The 23,971-nt window shown below is 38.0% G+C and overlaps 2 protein-coding genes across 4 annotated transcripts in view; both read left to right on the top strand.

The window, feature by feature from the left end:
* Positions 1-23,971, top strand: part of RABGAP1 (RAB GTPase activating protein 1) — a 162,921-nt gene that overhangs the window by 85,977 nt on the left and 52,973 nt on the right. The gene's annotated exons all lie outside the window — the stretch shown is intronic.
* GPR21 (G protein-coupled receptor 21) lies at positions 619-8,853 on the top strand. Its single transcript, XM_043916917.1, has 2 exons — positions 619-3,065; positions 3,490-8,853. Exon 2 carries the CDS (start codon positions 3,888-3,890, stop codon positions 4,935-4,937), a length of 1,050 nt encoding a protein of 349 aa, XP_043772852.1. The 5' UTR covers positions 619-3,065; positions 3,490-3,887; the 3' UTR covers positions 4,938-8,853.

Raw genomic sequence — 23,971 nt, 5'->3', positions numbered from 1 at the left:
GCTGAGCCCTGTGAAATAGGTGACTTAACCTGGCATCATCTCTTCAGTGTGGCTCTGGGAGGACATCATACAGCCAGGTTTTTTTGTTAGTTTTACCAAAAGGGACATGTTATATATTGTTTTGACTGTCTTTTACCTGATTATAAAAATAGCACATAGAAATTAGCAAATTCACAAAACATAAAACCATAAAGAAAAAAAATCATTTGTAACCCCATTATCCAATGAAAAGTAGAATTGATTTTTAATGTATTTTCTTTCAGTCATATATACAGAAATACTCTTTTATTAAATACATCTTGCAACTACATTATTTTAAAAGGGAAATGTAAGGATAGATTTTTGTGAGGACATAGATTTATTGCTCCCCCTTATCATTAATAATTTCTCTCTTCTAAAGTGGTTTGTTTAATCCAAAATAAAACATTTAACTCTTAGCTGATATTTTTGTTTAGTTTCTAGTATGAATATTTTGAGGGCTTCCCAGGTGGCAGTGGTAAAGAATCTGCCTGCCAATGCGGGAAATGAAAAAGATGCGGGTTTGTTCCCTGGGTCGGGAAGATCACTGGAGTAGGAAATGGCAACCTCCTCCATATTCTTGCCTGGAGAATTCCGGACAGAGGAGTCTGGTGGGCTACAATTCATGGGGTCAGTGAGTCAGGACACAACTGAGTGACTGAACACATGTGCTCACATACACACAAATATTTTGATTATAGCTGGTCTTAGAGTGATTTTATTAAAACAGAAACAAAATTGAAAGCACTACTATTTTTCTAATGGTTTCGTAACAGCTTGTTGGTTTCATTGCATTTTTAGAGCATTTTTAATTCTTTAAAGCTATCAGTTAATGCAACAGCTGTTTTTATCAGCATAACTATCTAGTTTCATACATGAGAAACCTGAGAGGGAATAAGAGATTAAGTTAGAAGCCCAAATTTACAAGTAGTTAGAAAAACACGGACTCGTAGCTTTGGCAAATGGTTTTTCCATTTACTGAAATGTAACTCTCAGAAATTATTCTAAGTCAGTATTTATTAAGCACTCAAAACAGGGAGATCAGAAATAAAGTTTACATCAAATGTAGAGAGTAGTGAGTAATCTGGTTTGGCTGGAGGGCAAGGTATTTGGGGGATTTGGACTAGTGAGATCAGACTGGAAAGGCACTGGGAACCATTTTCAGGTCTGGAGACATAGGCAGAGAAATTACTTGTCTGATGGGAATAATTTTTTAATGCCATGTCATTCCTTCTTGCCTATGTATGTACAGTCTAAATGTATTTGAGGAATCCAGCAGTGTATCCAGATGGCTGTTGTTACCACCCTTAGAACTAGGCAGCCACAGTGAGAGAGGGCACCTTAGGGTTCAGAAGAGCCCAGACTCAAGCAGCACGACGTGACTCGTGGGAAAACACAGACTATTTAGGAACGCTGTTTAAGTTGTATGAGAAGAAAGTAAAGTTATATACCTCCTATCTCTTAGATTTTGGTAAGCCTTTTGTGTACACCATCTGCTTTATTTCTCAACAACCTCATGAAATAGGGAGTATGATCTTCATTTTGAAGGTGATGAAACTGAAGCTAAGAGAAGCTAAGTGATAATAGAGCAAGGAAGCAAGGATTTGAGCCAGATGGGAGGTCAGTGTCATGGGTCTTTTTGACACACTTTGCCATCTTTTCCAGTAAGACCTGTCAATTTCAGCTATCAAACTTATGCTTAATAGGCTTTTTGAGTTCCTTGCCTTCATGTAATAAGCACAGTGCTTCAGATCTTAAAATGTAATTGAATTCTGATGATGAGTAACCATTGCCTGTAATGAGAAAGCATGTGTGTGAAGCAAACAAAAACTGAAAGTTGGATCTCATAATATACATCTCCATCCCAGTGTGCAGACCTCCTGAAATGTTTTCAGATGTCAACATTTGTTTATTTTACTCTACTGAGTTATGTGAAACTTTACTTAGAAGAATGAATTGAGAGACCAAAGTTACCTGGAAGAAAAGATACTAAAAATACACAATTAACTAAAAATTGTCATAATTTGACACTCCCAGTTAGCTGAAAATTGTGCTCATTTGACATCATCTGAAATGCCACAATACAATCCCAATTTATGTTAGTAGGCACAGACAAGATTGTGTGTTCTACAAAGCTAGTTTGTACCATGAAACTTCCTGCAATTATGGGTGCATTTACTTGCCCATCTTTTGTTTGTATATGTACCACTTCACAGCAAACTAGAAGCAAGTTATGACATCTCAGCCAAAGGATAGTGTTGAATATAGGAACAGTGTAATTCTTGTTTGTGTGTGCTATTTCTGCAGTATTTGGAATGGATGGGATTTTCTTTTTTTTTTTTTCTCTCTTAAAGACCTAATTTTTAAATTTGCTTGTTATTTTTGTCATGTTTCTTAAAGCTGATCCTTATTTAGTGAATCATGAGAGGAAATTAATGCTAAATATGTAGCCTTCTAGCTAGAACTTCTGGTGCTGGATTTTGATTCTTCAGTTGTCATGCACTGTTAACATACTTTTATTCTTTAACATTGCTCTTTGTTCTGTGAGAAATGCTACAAGGAAATAGGAATTTCCTCTCACCATTACCCCTCTGGCAATGTGTTTCAGTCTAGTTCCCGGCTTGCACTCAGTCCTGGTTACTACCTCCTCTTCTTACTGGCAGTCTAAATTCTGCTTAATCTACGAAAAGGGGGGGTTCCAGACCGACGAGGAAACAGCTTTCAGACGCTGCACTGCAGGCATATTAAGTTATCCCCCCACTGTGCAGTCTGGCAATCGGGGAGCACTTCTCTGGCAGTGAATTCTAATGAGCTGCTAAAGATGCCAGAGCGAGTGCGCGCACACGGGCGTTTTCTTCTTTCCCCTCCCCCGCCTCTTCCTTTTCCCAAGCCCCCTCTTCTCCCTATTTCTCCTCCTCCTCCTTTATCCCCTCCCTCTGTGTCTCAGTTCTGCAGTAAACGAGGCTGAGGCACATTCCTGCTTTGCAAGGCTTTCTGCTAAGGATGTTCTGTGGCTTTTGTTTGGATTGCAGCATGCAGAATTACAGGTAATACTCAGAAATTGAGCTAGATAGATCAATGCTATTGAAATGTTTTCTAAGAGGCAAAATACTACATTGGAATCAGTAAAAAAAAATTAAGTTATCTTGGCTAATTTTATTAGTGGTAATTAAGTGGTATAAGTAGATTCCTTTTCTCCCCTGAAAAGCTCAAAAGAAAGGCAATGGGGTTAGATTGATCTGACTGGCGATTGATTTTGCTTTATGTTGGTCATGAAAGCCTGCTGTTGCTGTGGCTCCTCTGAAAAGTAAGAAACATTTATGTGGGGGTGCTGCTGAGGGTAGGCGTGAATAGTTGACCTGGGTGGGGTGGGATGGAGTGGGAGGTGGGATACCAGCCTGAGCTAGCCAGGTTCTTGATTAGGGGCATTGGATACAAAATGTAAAACGCTTTCTCCTTTTCTTCTGTCAGCTGTTCAGAGGAGACTCATTACAACTCCTGCTGAAGTCCTAGCCTTCCTCCCTTCTCTTCTGCCCCTGCCCCCCACCCTCACTGGCTGAAGACCTTGTACCTTGAAGGGAGTTTGCCTTACTCCCCTGGTGCTATGTGTATGGTAAACCTGGTACTATGGCCGCATCTGGGACTGGCCAGACAACTGCTGCTGGTACTCCCTATTCCAAGAAGGATTTAAAGGGGAATTACACTGCAGGCAATGCACCAGAGCGGCAGCATCGCGAGCTTGGGGACTAAGGCTCCTCGGGCATTATTGCAGACACACAGAGCTGACCGCAATGACAGCAGCTGCTCCTTTGAACTGTTGGCAGCAGCCAAGCGGCAGCATGAAGTGAAAGATCACTCCTGAGCTCAAGATGAACTCTACCTTGGATGGTAATCAGAGCAGCCACTCTTTTTGCCTCTTGGCATTTGGCTACTTGGAAACTGTCAATTTTTGCCTTTTGGAAGTATTGATTATTGTCTTTCTAACTGTGTTAATTATTTCTGGCAATATCATTGTGATTTTTGTATTTCACTGTGCACCTTTGTTGAACCACCATACTACAAGTTACTTTATCCAGACTATGGCATATGCTGACCTCTTGGTTGGCGTAAGCTGCCTGGTCCCTTCTTTATCACTCCTCCACTACCCGCTTCCAGTAGAGGAGTCCTTGACTTGCCAAGTATTTGGTTTTGTAGTATCAGTTCTGAAGAGTGTCTCCATGGCCTCTCTGGCCTGTATCAGCATTGATAGATATATTGCTATCACTAAACCTTTAACCTATAATACCCTGGTTACACCCTGGAGACTACGTCTGTGTATTTTCCTGATTTGGCTATATTCCACCCTGGTCTTCCTGCCTTCCTTTTTCCACTGGGGCAAACCTGGATATCATGGAGATGTGTTTCAGTGGTGTGCGGAGTCCTGGCACACCGACCCCTACTTCACCCTGTTCATCGTGATGATGTTGTATGCCCCAGCAGCCCTTATTGTGTGCTTCACCTATTTCAACATCTTCCGCATCTGCCAACAGCACACAAAGGAAATCAACGAAAGGCAAGCCCGCTTCAGCAGCCAAAGTGGGGAGACTGGGGAGGTGCAGGCTTGTTCTGATAAGCGTTATGCCATGGTCCTGTTCCGAATTACTAGTGTATTTTACATCCTCTGGTTACCATACATCATCTACTTCTTATTGGAGAGCTCTACTGGCCACAGCAACCGCTTCGCATCCTTCTTGACCACCTGGCTTGCTATTAGTAATAGTTTCTGCAACTGTGTCATTTATAGTCTTTCCAACAGTGTTTTCCAAAGAGGACTAAAGCGCCTATCAGGGGCCATGTGTACTTCTTGTGCAAGTCAGATGGTAGCTAAGGACCCTTACACAGTTCGGAGCAAAGGCCCTCTTAATGGATTTCATGTCTGAAGTGGTTCAAATATGAGTCACTCTGTGTTTTGTGTGTGTGTGTGTTTCCTTTTTATCTTTTTGTATTTCTAGTTCTCTGGGAAATGTGGGACAAAATAATTTGATTCTAAGCAATAGCTAACAAGTGATCCATCCAAAATACCTTGTTAAGTTTGCAGAAATGATTTTTTTAAATGCTTTTGAATGAGAAGAATCAGGACCGTGAGGATAAATTGCTGTTCATAATGTCATGGAAGTGACTGTATTTCTCAGATTTAAAAATGAATAAAGCCATATCTAACACCTCTCCAGCTGGCATGACTGAACCTGGTTGTGAAAAGCGTCAGCATTTTTAAAAGTCTTTGTTTTCTTGTGCTTTTCTGGGTTCTTTCCAGCTGTTTAGGCTTCATGTACAATTGATTTAATAGGGAATATTAAAATACAGTGATGAATTAACTGTATAGTAATTAAGTGATGAATCCTTCATGTATGTCAAGGTATAACTATGCTGCAGGTTTCCACACTGTCCTTCAGAAAGCCGAATGTTTTGTCTTATTCTCTTGAGAAAATTCTCAATGCAGTGAATAATGTGAAAACTGAAACATTAATTTTAAATTTGTGCATTGAATCGTGAAGCAAAAGTGCAGTCAAATTATATAATTTATATAAAAAACTAAGATATATTTTGTGCCATCCTTCACTGAGACCTAAAGAGATGTATGTACTGAAAGTGATTGTGTTCTAGTATTTTTGCCCATGCCTTTGTGTATACATTAAGAATATTTGAATTGAGTTAGATTTCTCTTTTATAGCCAAATGCATTTTAATAACCTGAAAAATAATTAAATGATAGGCTTATGGCTACCACTTTTATAATGGTGAAAATACATTAAAATGTATCTTTAGTTTCTCTGCTTTTTTTATCTAGAGACCTTTTGAAATATTAGAATATCAGGAAGAAAAGCATCCTAAGCAACTTGAGTCAGAAAATACACTATACATTCAGCTAGTTCTTGTTTTAAAATAGAAGGCATTGATTGAGGTGTTCTCTTTGTAGTTAAATAAAGTAGCAACTAATTCTTTTTAAAAGCATTCTTTCAGTCAGTGTTAAGAAATCCATATTTAGTGTTAAAGAATGAGAGAAGAAATTCTGAGTAAGTCTCCAGTGCTATTCTCTTTCTGGGGGAATAAAAGAAACATCATTGGGTTACAGTTCATTTGCTCAAACAGGCTTTTTTTTTTTAGCCAAAATACTAGCAAAATCTATAGAATTAGTAATTGAGAGTGCTGTGTATTTGTATGTATAGTGCTGTTTGGTTTCTCAAAGTGGTTATGTTTAGAGCAAGACGTTTATTTTTCTAAAAGGAAAGAAGGATTTCCCAGCAGCTCCAGGCATAAAGTATTTCCTCTGCTTTCTGCTGGTTTTAATGTTTTGGAAGTCTTTAGGGAACTTGCATGATCTCTGCCTTTGGCTAGATGTTGTAATAGGAATGTGACAATGGTGTTCAGTGAGATGGAAGATAGAAGAAAACGAAGGGAAATGGGTTAAAGTGGATTTTTGAGTCCAGGGAAGGACATGGATATTTATAAAACAGGCAGATATGGTTTGGTTTTCCATCTTACTCCCATTTGAAATAAAGGATAGCATTCTTAGGATGTTAGATTTTAGAGATTTGATTTTAACCTCAAAATCATTCTACTTAATCATTTTTAAGAGAACAAGTATTAGCATAAATATTTAAATTTCAGATTCTGAGTTCTTCCCAAAAGCTTGAAAATTTGGTTCTAAGTTATTTCAAAATTTAGAACTCACACTGAAATTGCGAGTTAACAGTGGCTTTGTTAAGTTGCCATTTGAAGTAGAAAACCTTTTCTGTTAGATTCTGAAAAATACCTATATATAATTTCCCTTTATTTAAGTGGCACAGATTTTTTTTTTAAATTTCTCTTTTTTCATGTATATATTAAAGAATGTAAACTGTTCAAATTGGCACAGTTTGCTTGTCAGTTTTTAGTTCTGCCAATATGGTAATCATAAAGATTAATTTTTATAGAAAACTGATGTTAAATCTACTAGTCAGTTAGCATCAGTTTTTACTTTTGGGAGGACTGAGCCCTTTTAATTTTTTCTTGCAGTAGGGTTCTGTCTTAGAGAAAACAGAAAGGTTTTTGGAAAAGATTTTGTGGAAATTTTATGGAGATGAGGAAATCTGTTTAATTTTCTGGAAATGGCTAATCACACTGATATTTTAATGACTGGAAAGGCAACAATTCTTTTAATAAGAGCTTTTGTTAATGGATTTTTACATTTTTGCCCTAATACCAAATTTAGATGTTGTCAGAGGTTCCCCCCCACCCCGCCCACCACAGATTAGAACCTCTATCAATGTCTCAGCCTAAAACTAAAGTAGAAGTTAAGTAGATATAGTAATTTTAAAGGAAAACAAAGCACCACCACCCCACCTGCCCTCTATGAGGCTTGCTTAATATCAGATGTCTTTCCAGTTTATCTTGTCACCATTGGACCTTGTAAACGCTAAGGTTTCTTTCAGGTATCAGTTCTGTTCTCATATTCGTTATCTGTACTGCTTTTAAATTTTTGTTTTCTTGAGGTATGTGCATGCTGGGGAGAAGAGATGTGTCTGGATACAATCATACAGTCTTCTGTGGCTGAGGCAGTTTCTGTGTGATATATTTGCAGAGTTTGTATGTATTTATAAGTAACCTTTTCATCCTGGCCTATTTATTGCAACATTTAATGACGTTTTGTTTAAATACCAGTCTTAACTGGTTGAGAATGAGAAAAAGTATTAGAGTCAGTCACCCTAGGCTTTGGCAAGACAGCCTATTTAACTTTATATGGTATATGACTGATATCAGAGGAAGTGTAAGCTTTTTGTGATTGTGTTGAAATTATTTCATAGGAAATTTAAAAATAAGACTATACTAGTTGTATCTGTAGTTAATTGTGTTTTTAATACAATGATTTCACTGAAGGTGTGCTTTTTGCTCTTAGAGTGGAAAAGCAATTACAAAAGGACAATTATTCCACTTTAATGAAAAAATTGTCTTACAACAGAATGGCTATTTGCATTTTTCATGGACCTGTTAGTTCTTACCCTAAATCCCATTTTGAAAAGGATTTTCTTTAAGGTTTATTGCTGGATAAATACTTTTTTGAGCCTTTTAAATGACTTTTCCTTTTTACTTGAATAATGGTCTCAGTATTTTAAGGATTGGGAAAACTTGAATTTTTTGTACTGTTAAATGCATTTACTCTTCACCTCTTTGAACTTGAAAATGAAGCAACAGGGTTATGAGTTCCCAGGTGGTATAGTGATTTCTGGGAGTTTCCTCAGCTTTTCAGGTTTGATTAAAACATCGGCTTTTGATGATGTTGTAGGAATTTTACTGACTCTGTGTTTTTGTATCATAAAAGACTTGTGAAATAAATTATTGACAAACCAGAATTTATTGCTATATGAAGAGATTTGGGGAAGTTTAAGGATGGGGAGAATCATCAAATTATGGAAAAATTTTAAAGGCTTCGTAAGTCATTTGTGCTGACTTTTGTGTACTTTTTCCATTTCAGGTTAAAGTTTTATATTAAGTATACATATTATTAATATATTTTGCAGACCCAAGGAATGTTTTAGACATTTCCTATGGCTATAAATGATTCATTTGGCTTTTCTTCAAAATTTAGGTAATAAGGGAATCATGATATGTAAAATGAACTCTGAACAGAGAATCTGTGATTCTGTTACTAATTGACACATTTTGTAAGGGCTAGTGGCTTCTCTAAGCACTTAGTTTTTTCTACTTATAATAATCCTTTCATCCTTCACAGGGTTACTTGGAGGACTGAATTAGATAATGGATGTAAAAGAACTTTGTAATATGTAAAGTGCTTTGCAAATAAAAATGAATACTATTATTTATCTGCCAATAGTTTTATATCTAAGGAAGTTTTACAAGTTGGTGTGGTATTACCCCACATAAGATCTTTGAAAGCCAATCCCACATTTAAGTAGAGAGGCATGATAAATTCTCACCTTTCTAAAATGACAGTAGCTTTAAATTCAACATAAAACTATTCCATCTACTCCCTTTCCTTGTTTTTAAAGTCTCTAAAGCTAGGCTCAGCGTGTCTTCATACCTTTATCCCCCAAATCTAACATGGAACCTGGCTTAATATCGAAGTTTTGTTAAGTTTTACAGAACTAATGAATGACCCTCTCTAATGATCACTTCTAGTCACTATTATAACTTCTTGACATTATAGAGCAGTGATGGTCAAAGGGTATTCTGAAGCCCATTAGCAGTTTTTCATATGGTCAAGGCCATTCTAGACTCCATAATAGTAAACATCTTTGTACCAAGAAGTAGTGTGGGAATGTGTGTGATTTATATGCTAGGTAACTTTACTCCTGAAAATTCAGTAACCTTGGCCAACGGACCTTTTGTTACTGTTATTTAGTTGCTAAGATGTGTCTGACTCTCTTAGGACTCCATAGACTGTAGCCCACCACCAGGCTTCTGTGTCCATGGGATTTCCCAAGCAAGAATACTGGAGTGGGTTGCCATTTCCTTCTTCAGAGGATCTTTCTGACCCAGGGATCATACCCGCATCTCCTGCATTGACAGGCAGATTCTTTACCTCTGAGCCACTAGGGAAGCCCCAGGGAATTTAAGTCAGTGCTGTCAGACTGCCAGTTTCTCACAGTATGTACAAGATTTTGGCTTTAGATCAACATAAGGTACGCTGTAAAAATCAGCCACAATGGAAGAAGAAGCATGGTAGAATAGGACAGCTTGGTGAAAGAAATTGTTCTGATTCTTTGGTTTTGCTTTTTTTTTTTCTTTTTTCTCTTGGTCTTTACCACTTTTCCATCTTTCCTTCCTTTCTTTTCTTAACACACTGTTGGTCATGTATTCAGACTGAAGTGCTTATGGTACTGCTGTTGTTGTTGTTCAATCATTAAGTCATGTCTGACTCTCTGTGACCCCATGGACTGCAGCACAGAAGGCTCCCCTGCCCTCCACTGTCTCCCAGAGTTTACCCAACTTCATGTCCATTGAGTCGGTGATGCTATCGAAGCATCTCATCCTCTGCCAACTCCTTCTCCTTTTGCCTTTAATCTTTACCAGCATCAGGGTCTTTCCCAGTGAGTCGGCTCTTTGCATCAGGTGGCCAAAAAGTATTGGAGCTTTAGCATCAGCATCAGTCCTTCCAATTAATATTCAAGGTTGATTTCCTTTAGGATTGACTGGTTTCATCTCTTTGCAGTCCAAAGGACTACGAAGAGTCTTCTCCAGCACCAGCCTCAGTTTTTTGGCGCTGAGCCTTTTTTATGGTCCAACTGTCACATCTGTACATGATTATTGGAAAAATCATAGCTTTGACTATATGGATCTTTGTCGACAAAGTGATGTCTCTACTTTTTAATATGCTGTCTAGGTTTATCACAGCTTTTCTTCCAAGGAGCAAGCGTCTGTTAATTTCATGACTGCAGTCACTGTCCGCAGTGATTTTGGAGCCCAGGTAAAGAAAATCTGTCACTGCTTCCAATTTTTCTTCTTCTGTTTGCCACAAAGTAATGGGACCGGATGTCATGGTCTTAGTTTTTTTAATGTTGAGTTTCAAGTCAACTTTTTCACTCTCTGCTTTCACCCTCATCAAGAGGCTCTTTAGTTCCTCTTCACTTTCTGCCATTCAAGTGGTGGTATCTGCATATCTGAGGTTGATATTTCTCCCAACAATCCTGATCCCAACTTGTGATTCATCAGCCTGGCATTTCACGTGACATTAAACTAGCAAGGTGACAGTATACAGCTTTGGCGTTCTCCTTTGCCAGAGTCGAAGCAGCCCATTGTTCCATATCTGGTTTGAACTGTTGCTTCTTGATTCCTATACAGGTTTCTCAAGAGACAGGTAAGGTGGTCTGTTACTCCTGTCTTTTTAAGAATTTTCCAGTTTGTTACGATCCATACCGTCAAAGGCTTCCATGCAGTCAGTGAAGCAGAAGTAGATGTTTTTCTGGAATTCCCTTGCTTTCTCCATGATCCAACGAATGTTGGCATTTTGATCTTTGGTTCCTCTGCCTTTTTTAAACCCAGCTTGTACATCTGAAAGTTCTTAGTTCACGTACTGCTGAAGCCTTGCTGGAGGGATTTTGAGCATAACCTTGGTAGCATGCGAGATGAACGCAATTGTGTGGTAGTTTGAAGCTTCTTTGATATTGTTCTTTTTTGAGATTGAAATGAAAACTGACCTTTTCAAGTCCTGTGGCCACTGTTGAGTTTTCCAGTTTGCTGACATATTGAGTGCAGCCCTTTCACAGCATCATCTTTTAGGATTTTAAATAGCTCAGCTGAAATTCCATCACCTCTTCTAGCTTTGTTCGGAGTAATGCTTCCTAAGGCCCACTTGACTTCATACTCCAGCATGTCTGGCTCTAGGTGAGTGATCACACCATTGTGGTTATCTGAGTAATTAAGACCTTTTTTGTGCAGTTCTTCTGTATATTCTTGCCACCTCTTCTTAATCTCTTCTGCTTCTGGTAGGTTCTTAGCCATTTCTGTCCTTTATTGTGCCCATCCTTGCATGACATCTTCAATTTTCTTGATGGGATCTCTTAGTCTTTCCCATTCTATTGTTTTTCTGTATTTGCATCATTCATTTAAGAAGGCCTTCTTATCTCTTCTTGCTCTTCTCTGGAATTCTACATTCAGTTGGATAAATCTTTCCGTTTCTTCCTTGCATTTCACTTCTCTTCTTTCCTCAGCTGTTTGTAAAGCCTCCTCAGACAACCACTTTGCCTTCTTGTATTTCGTTTTCTTTGGAATAATTTTGGTCACTGCCTCCTGTAGTGTTAGGAACCTCTGTCCGTAATTCTTTAGGCAGTCTATCTACCAGATCTCACCCCTTAAGTCTATTTATCACCTCCACTGTATAATCATAAGGGATTTGATTTAGGTCATAACTGAATGGCCCAGTGGTTTTCCCCTCTTCACTTTAAGCCTGAATTTTGCAGTAAGGAGCTCAGGTCAGCTCCCTGTCTTGTTTTTGCTGACTGATTATGTTCTTTGTAGATGAAGAAGCTCTATACATAGAATTGTATTGTATAGAAGCTCTATGCAATGTATGTATGAAGAAGCTCTATACAATCTGATTTCAGTATTGACCATCTACTGATGTCCATGTGTAGAGTCGTCTCTTGGGTTGTTGGAAAAAGGTGTTTGTTGTGACCAGCATGTTTTTTTGACAAAACTGTTAGCCTTTGCCCGGCTCCATTTTGTAATCTAAGGCCAAACTTGCTTGTTATTATGGGCTATCTCTTGACTTCCTACATTTGCATTCCAATTCCCTATAATGAAAAGGACATCTTATTTTGGTGTTAGTTCTAGAAGGTGTTGTACATCTTCATAGAACCAGTCAGCTTCAGCTTCTTCACCATCAGTGGTTGGGGCATTGACTTGGATTACTGTGATGTTGAAAGTTTTGCATTGGAAATGAACTGAGATCTTCTGTCATTTTTAAGATTGCACCCAAGTATTGTTGACTATGAGGGCTACTCCATTTCTTCTAAGGGATTCTTGCCCACAGGAGTAGATATAATGGTCATGTGAATTAAATTTACCCATTCCGGTCCGCTTAGTTTACTGATTCCTAACATGTCAGTGTTCAGTCTTGCCATCTCCTGCTTGACCACATCCAGCTTGCCTTGATTCATGGACCTTACATTCCAGGTTCCTATGCAATATTGTTCTTTACAGCATCAGACTTTATTTTCACCATCAGATAACATCCACAACTGAGCACCTTTTCCACTTTGGCCCAGCCACTTCATTTCTTTCTGGAACTATTAGTAGTTGCCCTCTGGTCTTCCCTAGTAGCATACTGGACACCTTTCGACCTGGGCAGTTAACCAGGTATCATATCTTTTTGCCTTTTCATGCTGTTCCTGGGGTTCTTATGGCAAGAATACTAGAGTAGGTTGCCATTTCCTCCTCCAGTAGACCACGTTTTGTCAGAACTCTTCACTGTGACCCATCCATTTTGGGTGACATTGCATGGCATGGCATTTTCATTAAGTTACATAAGCCCATTCACCATGACAAGGCTGTGATCCATGAAGAGGATGATTCTGCTGTAGGGTATGGAAAATTGTATCATGCCATAACTGGCTTTTAGGGGAAGTTTAAGAAGCAATCAAGAAGCACTTACGTAGCTAGCTCTATTAGATGCCAGTATTGCTAGCTGGCCTCAGGGATTTAGAGAAGGATCACATGATTACTTTCTTATGAAACTTCATAGTTTTTACATGTAACATATGGAAAAATTCTGTGATCCGTTTTTCAAAAGGCTTCACAGAGTGACTATCTGGGTAAATTTACCAAGCCTACTGGTGGGACAGTTGGCATACCATGGGTCTGTTTCTTGGGGTGGGTCCGTGTGTGGGTCCTTGTGCACGTCTGTGGCCAGTCGTGTCCGACTGTCTGCAATTCCATGGGCTATAGCCCGCCGGGGTCCATGGGATTTGCCAGTGTTTAAGATCATGTTACTTCATTAGTTTAAAATAAGAAATCAGTGCTGGCAGTAGGGAGCAATCTTCCTCTCTTGATTGGTCTTCATGGGAAGCCAGGCCATATTCAGAATGTTGCTTGGTGCAAATGAAATCTCAGAATATGGTTCTGTAACATGAACTTTTCCTGATATAAGACTAAGCCTGCAGTATCCTTGCCTGGAAAATCTCATGGACAGAGGAGCCTGGTGGGCTGCAGTCCATGGGGTCGCAAAGAGTCGGGCATGACTGAGCGACTAACACTAGAGATCTCAATCATAGCATCTCATTTTCAGAGGAGCCTGTCCTGAATTTCTTGACCAGATTAACCCACATTCCCTCCACCCAGCCACACACACAGTACCCCCTTTCATATTCCTCTCTGTCATAGTTCTTATCAGAGCTGCACTTTCACAGTTTCCTTTAAGGTTGTTTAATACTCTCTCTCAACCTTGTATGGCCTATGAATTACTTCAGAGCTGGGACTTAAGCTGGGTTTTGCTTATCATGATATCCCTTCTGTCTACCCTGATGCCTTAATAAACATTTTGGAAGGAAGAGATGACACTCCAAAAAATAATAATAATAATAAAAGCTAGAATTAATTTGAAAAAAAAAAAAAAAGACTAAGCCTGATATTCTGCCTCTGTGATCAGAAAACCTGGTCATTGGGATCCTGATGAAAGTTGTACTTTTAGCATTGACCTTCTAATTGACATATTCTTTAGTTAAATTAACTTTTTTGTTACTTACCTTTTAGTATATTTCCTTGCAAATTTAAAGTCTTACCTTCTAACTCATTCTTTTTGAGGTGGTTGTATATATCACTTTTACCATAAAACTTTGTTTTCTGATTTCATATTCAAAGAGTGACCTCATTACTTGTTAACTTGGGGAAGCAACTCATCTTGGTTTTCATAGAGCAAATATGTACTATCTAGTTGGAAAAACAAGATCTATGAAAATACCTATAAAAATTAACAGTATCAGGTTATTAGAAACATTGAATTTTTGAAAGTCATATTATCCCCAAAGGAGACAGGGAAGATCATTTGAGCTGAAAAAGACATTATAGATCATTTATTCTGATTCTCTTTTTACCAATAGGAAAACAGTCCAGTGGCCACATAACCATTTGCGACAATACTCAGACTGCCTACTTCCTAATTCATTCTCCTTTCCTGTTATATCTTGTTTTTGCAGAGGAGTTGGAGTTTGGCTTTATTCAGTCAAGTCCTGAAGAAGACTTAAAGGCTGATAGGCAGTGTATATATGTGCTTGGGTGTGTAATTTTAGGTGTATAAAGCATTATGGGCAACAGTATAATTGTTAACAGAGTCTTACTATGCTTCAGAAGAATTTTATAAACTTTGTCTTATTTAATCCTTCCAACAGTCTCTGAGCTAGTGATTCATATTATTAACCCCGTTACAAAGATGAGAAATGTGAGGTTTGGAGTAGCCAGAGTCAAGCAGTTAATGATAGAAGATATGGGATTCAAACCCAAGTCTTTCTGACTTCAGAACCTACATTGTTACCTCATGTAACTGTCACAGAAACCTATCGGGTAGGGCTTTATTATTTTTTGTTTATATATACATATATAAAACAGGTGAGGAAACTTAGGTTTAGAGAGATTAAGAAACTTTTATCAATATATCAACTAACTTCTATACTTGGAAAACATGTGACAGGATTCTACTAAATATTAGCAGATTTAGTATGCATGTTTATTTCTGTTAACTCCACAATCAGTTCAGTTCAGTTTAGTTGCTCAGTCATGTCCGACTCTTTGCATCCCCATGGACTGCAGCATGCCAGCCCTCCCTGTCCATCACCAACTCCTGGAGCTTGCTCAAACTCATGTCCATCCAGTCAGTGATGCCATCCAACCATCTCATCCTCTGTCGTGCCCTTCCCCTCCTGCCTTCAGACTTTCCCAGCATCAGGGTCTTTTCCAAGGAGTCAGTTCTTTGTATCAGGTGGCCAAAGTATTGGAGTTTCAGCTTCAGCATTAGTCCTTACAGTGAATATTCAGGACTGATTTCCTTTAGGACGGACTGGTTTGATCCACTACAAAAATAGCAGAAGTATAATACATATGGACAAAGAGAAGAGGAGTAGAGGTATTGGCAGATGCATGAACCCAAGAAAATTTGGGGTTATAGAAACCCAGCAGACAAGTGGTAACTGACTGCAGAATTGACAAAGCTGAATTCTAAAGTCATGGAGGAGGGACAAAAAGAGTCAAACTAATCTGCCCATAAAACCCAATAAATAGGTGGAAATTAGATTCTTGATACGCCTCTACAGGCAGAGAGTAGCATGAAGCTGAAAATGAAACAACTGTTAGAAAGTTTATTGAAAGCACACTTACGTACCGTCACCCACTACCTTGATCTCTATCCCAAGCTGGCCCTAGCAGACAACTGGTTTTTCACCGTCCCAGCAGAAGACGGGAAAGTTACTCTTCAGAGATTGAGCCACAGATGTTCCAGATGCCAGGCATAGCTGAGAATGTGCCTAAAACACCTTGTCGAAAACCTGAGTGTCAAGAGAATGTCTGCTTGTTAATCAGTATCCTCTTCCTGGGCTTCCCTGGTGGCTCAGTGGTAAGAATACATCTGCCAGTGCAGGAGACATGGGTTCAATCCCTGGGTTGGGAAGATCCCTGGAGAAGGAAATGGCAACCCAATCCAGTATTCTTGCCTGGGAAATCCATGGACAGAGGAGTCTGGCAGGCTAGAGTTCACGGGGCTCACAGAAGAGTCCTACACAACTGAGCAACTACACAACAAAAACATCCTCTTCCCATTACACTTCTAGAATGCTCTTAGTCAACCTTAAACTTTCTAAAGCAGGAGATAAGAGGAGTCCAGTCTGGGGGCCGGTATTTGAGGGCTCTCAGTTCAAACGGACTGGACAGGCCCATCACTTTAAGTTGATGCCCATCAGTCAGTGAATCCCACTCATGCATCTAAGGCTTCCAGTTGATTTTTATTCCTCATATTTTAATATCAGTAGTCAATGAGAGAAAGTCTTATGAATAGATTTGAGAATATGTATCATAAATGTGCAAAACCCAAAACAAATCAGAGGAAGCAGAGGCAATGCAAGTCACAGAAGAAACCCACCCCCCCAAAATCCAGTATTTATAACTAAATATTTTCAGGGATGATTTTGCTTCCATTAAAGAAAAGTGAAAGTGAAGTCGCTCAGTCGTTTCTGACTCTTTGTGACCCCGTGGACTGTAGCCTACCAGGCTCTTCCGTCCATGGGATTTTCCAGGCAAGAATACTGGAGTGGGTTGCCATTTCCTTCTCCAGAAGGTCTTCCCGACCCAGGGTTTGAATCTGGGTCTCGAGCATTGTAGGCAGATGCTTTACCATCTGAGCCACCAGGGAAGTCCAAGCATTAAAGAAAATAGGATGCCATTTAAAAAAAAAAAAAAAAACAGGAGAATAAGAAAGCTCTTGAGATTAAAAATATATTCAGACATTTTTAAAAATTAGAAAAGTTGGAAGATAAAATTGAGATAGACCAAATAGTGAAACAAAAAACGGTAAAGTAGATGAAAGCATGACAATTAGAAACGTGATCAAGGGGGTCCAATATCTGACTAAGAAAACTTTCAGAAACAGAGAAGAAGAATGGAGACATTCTCAAATATCACAAGAGAAATTTATCAACTGAAGGGTATGAGTTTACATAATGAAAAGGAAGTAGTCACTTATGGATGTGAGAGTTGGACCAGAAAGAAGGCTGAGCACCAAAGAATTGATGCTTTCAAACCGTGGTGCTAGAGAAGACTCTTGAGAGTCCCTTGGACAGTAAGATCAAACCAGTCAATCCAAAGGGAAGTCAGCCTCTGAATACTCTTTGAAAGCCCTGATGCTGAAGTTCTTAATACTTTGGCCACCTGATGCGAACAACCAGCTCATTAGAAAAGACCCTGATGCTGGGAAAGATTGAAGGCAAAAGGAGAAGAGGGCAACAGGATGAGATGGTTGGATAGTATCAGTGATTCAAGGGATGTCAACTTGGGCAAATTCTGGGTGTTGGTGAGGCACAGGGAGGCCTGTTGTGCTGCAGTGCATGGGGTGAAAAGAGTCTAACATGACTTAGCAACTGAACAGCAACAACAATGTAAAGGACCAACCAGCTTAATGTAATAAAAAAAGACTTTGTAATGGCAAATCATAAAATTTCAGAAAACTGAGGATAAAGAAAACCCTAAAGGTATCTTGGTCTTGAGTAGGGACGGGGCTGTAGAAACATCCTACCATGTTGGACTTCCTATCACATTGAAGCAAGAAAATAATTGGGAATAAGTTCAAAATTTTAAGAAGTGATTTTTAACCTAGAATTTTATGCCCAGTCAAACTTTCATTCAAGTGTGAGGGTAAAACCCATTTTGAGATATTTGGGGTCTCAAAATATTTACCTGCCTTACAAATAACAGATACATAGAACACTGAAGTAAAAAAACTCATAATTAGTAACTTTAGAAAAAGTAGAAAATTAAAGAAGGAAATTTGATCATGATATATATTCTGTGATTCAGTTCTGAACAATATTGATTTAGCCAAAAATCGTAGCAAAGTTATGTTGAGTGTCAGGATGAGGATAGGGAAGTATGTGTGGGAGGGTAGGTTGGGTTGGGACTGTAACAGAGCCACAGTATCACCTCCCATACTAGAAACACTATTTTTCCAAAAAGCCAAAAAGTTGCAATTACACATTTTCTTCAGAAATTAAAAAAAAACAGCTAAAAAATTAAAAATGTGGAAATTGTTGCCTTTTGGCAGCAGGGAATAGTGTGAAGTGTGAGAGGTCTGTTCTTTTTCTTTGTAGGCTTTGTGCTGTTTGACCTTTACAACTAAGTTTGTGTATTATTTTTTTATGAAAAGCATAGAGCACATTTAGGGAGAGGTAGGTAAGTTTTAACAGAATGAAATCAGGAAGTGTAGGTTTAGAACATATCACTAGAGTAGAAAATTAGGGTGTTATAGCACTGTATTACCTGTGGTCCTGTACTGAGCAGTTCCTAGTTATCATCTGATTTCTTCCTCCTAGAAGGCAGGCAAGAGGGATGTTATCCCTCTTTGATGATTGTGAAAATTGAGTTTTGAGGCTCTAAGACCTTTTTGATTTCTAATCTGTTACTATGCCTCATAAGTATGTTTGAATCTTTCTAAATTTATCTTTTTTTTTTTTTTTTTTTACCAAGAGAAGATAGCAGATATTAGAAAGCCTCTACTTTGATATCCTAGGAAAGAATATATGGGAAAAAATGTGTGTATATATGTAATGAGTATATGTGTACTGGTATACAAGTATCTGTAATGTAAGACCTGGCATTATGAGATTACAAGAGGAATGCAAATAACTCTGTGGTGTTCATAGGTAAGAAAATGCGTATTAGATAGATTTTCTCAGAAGGCAACATATGGGATGGGCTGAGCTCTGGGTAGAGTAAGATTTCTATAGTCTTCTCTCTCCATACCCCTTGAAAGAGATTGGCATAAAAAATTTAGCTGGACAGGATTAAAGGAACCCAAAGAATCAATAGACAAAAGTGATCTACAATTATCAAACAATATATGACATGAGAAAGCCTTTAGGGAAGTAAAAAGGACATAATATTAAGTTACTATGAGTGTAGTCACTTGATAAAAGTTTTATTGGCTCCAACTAATAAGAAAAAAAAAAGTTTTATTGGCTTGTTAGAAAAAGATTGTTTTGGCTTTGATTGAAATACAAAAGTGTCTTTTCAAAGTAAAACTTCAATTTGTGTCTCTTAGTTTTCAGTAAATATTTGTTGAATTAGTAAGACATTAGTAAGACATTGTTTGTAACATTAAAGTTACAACATTAAATAGCATGATATATTTCTGAAAATTCTTCCGGTAAGACTGGGGAAACCCCCACTGCCAAAGCAGTTTATTTATAGCTAGACCAAAAAAAAAAAAAAATCCATTTGTGTATCTCCGTCTTCATTGGTCCCCGAGGAGCAGAATTTTACTTAAAAGGCATTTTCATTTTAAAATATTCTCCCTTGCGGCATGATATTTGTAGGAATTAAAAACATTCCTACTTAGATTATGTTAATGTCATGTATAGTTAGTGGTCATTATATTAAGGATATATGTGTAGCCTTAGCCTACAGAGCACTGGAAATAAGACAAAATTTAAATCCTAGTTCTCAGTGTGTTAGGTAATATAATCTGTCAGAACTTCAGAAGGATGCTTAACCTTTAAGTGAAGAAGACTCTAATATGGGAGTCAATTCAAGATCAGGTGCATGTTGCATTGATGTAAAACTCTTCACATTGTTACTGCATTTACTTTATAAATACAGTATAAAGTATTTGCATCACTTTTTCTGAGAGAAAGAAGAAGGTAGTGAAAAGAGCATGGATTTTGGAATCTCTGGCTCTTGGTTCTCTACTCTGTAAAATGGGATTTTTATCCCCTTGTTAGAATTATTGTGAAAAAATGATGCTGTCACATCTTAAGTATATATAGACATAGAATTGTGCATGATGGCATCATAGAAACTCAATGAAAGTTTGTCGCTGTTATTTTCTTGTTGCAAAGAGTCAGTCTCCCAGTAACTTCCAGGGCCTGCTGGAAATGAGCTTATACCCTCAGAGGAAAGACCCTGGGTGAATGTGGAGCAGTTGGTGAGCCTATTTCTCTCAGGGATCATAACCCCCTAAAGTCCTGCCTTGATGGTTTACTCCCTTATATTACTGCCATTTTATGTATTTTGTTCTACTTTTATAATATGTTCCGCAGGAGAATTAGTCCTAAAGTTTTCCAACATTAAGATACATATATTTAGATGTACTTTATCAAGGAGCAAGTCACTGGGGATTACAGTAAGAGCTTTAATAGTTTAGAGATTGAAAAGAAACTTGGGACTGAAGTGGTAAAGAGGTATCATTTTAATTAAACTTTTAAAATGAGTTTTATTGGAAAAAATAAAACTGTGACAAAGTGTTTTAAGCTTCAAAGGCTTAAATGTTGTTGTTGTTCAGTTACTAAGTTGTGTCTGACTCTTTGCGACCCCATGAACCGCTTCCCTGTCCTTCACTGTCTCTCAGAGTTTGCTCAAACTCATGTCCATTGAGTCAGTACTGCCATCCAACCATCTCATCCTCTGTCACCCGCTTCTCCTCCTGCCTTCAATGTTTCCCAACATCAGGGTCTTTTCTAATGAGTCAGCTCTTCGCATCAGGTGGCCAGAGTATTGGGAATTTCAGCACCAACTCTAACAATGAATATTCAGGGTTGATTTCCTTTAGGATGGAGTGGTTTGATCTCCTTGCTGTCCAAGGAACTCTCAAGAGTCTTCTCCAGCACCACAGTTTGAAAGCATCAATTCTTTGGCGCTCAGCCTTCTTTATGGTCCAACTCTCACATCCGTCCATGACTGGAGAAGCTGTGGAAAAACCATAGCTTTGAATATACGGACGTTTGTCAGCAATATGATGTCTCTGTTTTTTAATACACTGTCTAGGTTTGTCATTCTTCTTCCAAGGAGCATTTATATACTTAATAGCAACCATGTAATATGTAATGATTAAAAGTATGTGCTTGAGAGGCAGGCAGACCCGGGTTTGAATCCTATCCCTGACACTAACTGTGAGACCTTGGACAAGATTCGTAATCCCTCTTAGTTTCTGTTGTGAATGGTACTGTCTTATACAAGTATTGTAAATATTACTGAGCTAATGCCTGTAAAGCTCAGCATAGTGCTTGGTCTGAAGTAAGCATTCAGTATATGTTAGCAGCTGCTGTTAGCTTCCTTATGAATAGGGCATTATGGTTTCAATTTGAGATATAATGGAATAAGGTCAGAAAGATAAATTTGGGGCTACCTGGTCTGGAATTAAAGGCTAAGGGATGTGATTTTCATTAGGAATTGGAGATGGACTTAAGGTTTTTGAGTAGGTGAATAACATCAATATAGAATCCTAAAGTGACAGAGCTACAGGATCCCTTAGAGTTCATAATCTGGATTCTTCCTCTCTCAAATGGGAAAAGGGAGACCCAGAGCAGTGATAAAGTTAAGTTAGTTGCAGAACTGGGACTAAAGTCCAGGTCTCAGACTTCCCTGGCTCAAACATAAAAAATAAGTCCAAAGGATTGTTCAGCATTGGTCAAGTGCTTAGAAATTGGGCATTTCCAGCAGCTTTGGAAAAGTGTTCAGATTTTGATGTGGATTAAATAAAATAAAAAGTCTTTCCATTGGTACTTTCAACCAAACAAATTAAGATTTGAAAAATCTTAATTAGCTAACAAGTTTTCTTTATCAGTAGCAGTCACTTCAGAAATGTTTGTTAGGGGAAGTAAAAATATATGAAACATGATTTTAGAAAGCCTTCATTTATATTTATATTATTTGTACTGCTAGTGAGATTGGAGGGTGATGTTTTTGCTTAAATGAAATTGAATATCATTGTTTATCCTTTTAAAGTTGCTGTTTCCCAGGAATTTTAAATAGAAAAACATAAAAAATTTAATTCCAGGAGGGCTCTTACTACCTATGTAATAAGCCATTACTACATAGATACTAATAGAGCTTGATCGACTATATACCTCTATGCTGTTAAGTTTTTAGGTTAGTAGACAAAGATCGAACTGATTATAGCTTTATACATTAATAATATAATAAAATAGCTTTTAAATGTTTAATTATTTCTTGTTAGTTGTTTCTTAGGCAGCCTAATGGTTCAGATGGTAAAGAATCTATGGGAGAATCATGTGCAATGTGGGAGACCTGGGTTCAATCCCTGGATTGGGAACGATCCCCTGGAGGAGGGGATGGCAGCCCACTCCAGTATTCTGGCCTGGAAGATCCCCATGGACCCAGGAGCCTGGCAGGCTATTGTCCATGGGTCCACAAAGACCTGGACACAGCTGAGCGACTAAGCAGGACTGTTTCTTAAGATTAACTCTTTACTTTGGAAAATTAAGATCTTAAACATGAATTTTCTTCTATATTGAGAGTGATTTTGAGAAGATTTTATTTTTAGCATATAACACTTTTTAAAATCTTTAGATGAATAGTATTAGTCAAATAATACAATCTGTATTAAGAAGTATTAAAAGGGCATTTGATGTGTACTTTGCTCAGTAATATTAATACAGTTGAAATATTTGGTATTCATCACAATTATCAGAAACATATATTTGAAATGTGACTTTATATAAAATAATTTTGTCTTCTAATTTAGCTGACTCATAAATTACCTCCTTGACACCTTTTACTCAAAGGGACACTTACTGTCTTCACTTTTGTCAGATGAAAGTTCTCGAGCATTTTCTGTTTCTTGGGCCTCTCCATGATGGGGGTACTGTGAAGGAGAATCAACAATAGCAAAGCAGGAAGAGATTGACGGTGCACTTAGCAGTTGTGCCTTATCTATACATGATTTGGGACAGTTTTGCCAAGCACTGAATAATTTTCCTGTGGGAAACTTGAGCCCTAAAAGGAAATGAACACAGCTAAAAGGCTGAATCTCACATGGGACTTAGATTTATTTTTAGAATGGCACTATGATGCCATATTTGGATTGAAACAATGTGATAACCTTACCTTATTTTATTAAAAAGTCATGTTTTTTGAAGAAGCCATTTAATTTTCTATTACACTGTGTATATAGATCCAACATAGCAAGTATATAACTGTTTGGCTGGTAACCATGCTAAAGTGTTTTAAAGTTAGAGGCGCCTAGTTGGCAGACATTTCTGGAGGCTGCTTTTAGAGTCTGCTTTCTGCAATAAAAGATTGTTTGGCACGTTCATTGATTATAGAATGTAGTTGTCTTTTTGTTGTGTTATGTTTGGGGCAGGTTGTTTTCTTACTGGAAGGGAAACAAGAGGAAAGAAGAATTAGTAGCCCTAGGTGTGGGTAGAGTTAGTTGATTGTCTTGAAGTAAATGAAGTCTTTACTAAATGAATCAAGAGAGAAACCCAAATGGATTTTTGCCTCTGAGAAATGATGTTGTTAAAAGATAATCAGCAAAGGTGTTTTATACTGAGTTCTAGAGTGTTCTGCTTAGCAAAGTTCATAGGTTTGAAAAAGTTATTGCACCATTTATATTTTGTGTCAGCTTTTCTGCTCCCTGATTTATCTTCTTTATAATTTTATTTGGTTAAAATAAATTATGATGGTGATAATATATATTGGATTTCTGAATTGGATGCTATCTAAACTTGCAGATCCCTCACAGTTCACTGAGTTTCAAATATGGGAAAATTTGCCAAATCCACATTTTTGCCTTTGGCTTCTCTCCCAAGGTTGGAAATATGCCAGCATCATAAATCTCAAGTCTGATGGGAAAAAGCTGTTACTGATGGACAAGGCCTAATGCTACCTGCTTCCCATGCAGTATTTAATTTGTTTCTCATAAACTTTGTAAGACAGTGAGCATTGCATAAATTTTACAGATAGGGACATTAAGGCTCACACTAGTT

The sequence above is a fragment of the Cervus elaphus genome, chromosome 11 (genome assembly GCF_910594005.1).
Source record: "Cervus elaphus chromosome 11, mCerEla1.1, whole genome shotgun sequence".
Lineage (NCBI taxonomy): Eukaryota > Metazoa > Chordata > Mammalia > Artiodactyla > Cervidae > Cervus > Cervus elaphus.
Note: the sequence above shows the minus strand (reverse complement) of the source record. Positions and strands in the feature narration are given on the sequence as shown.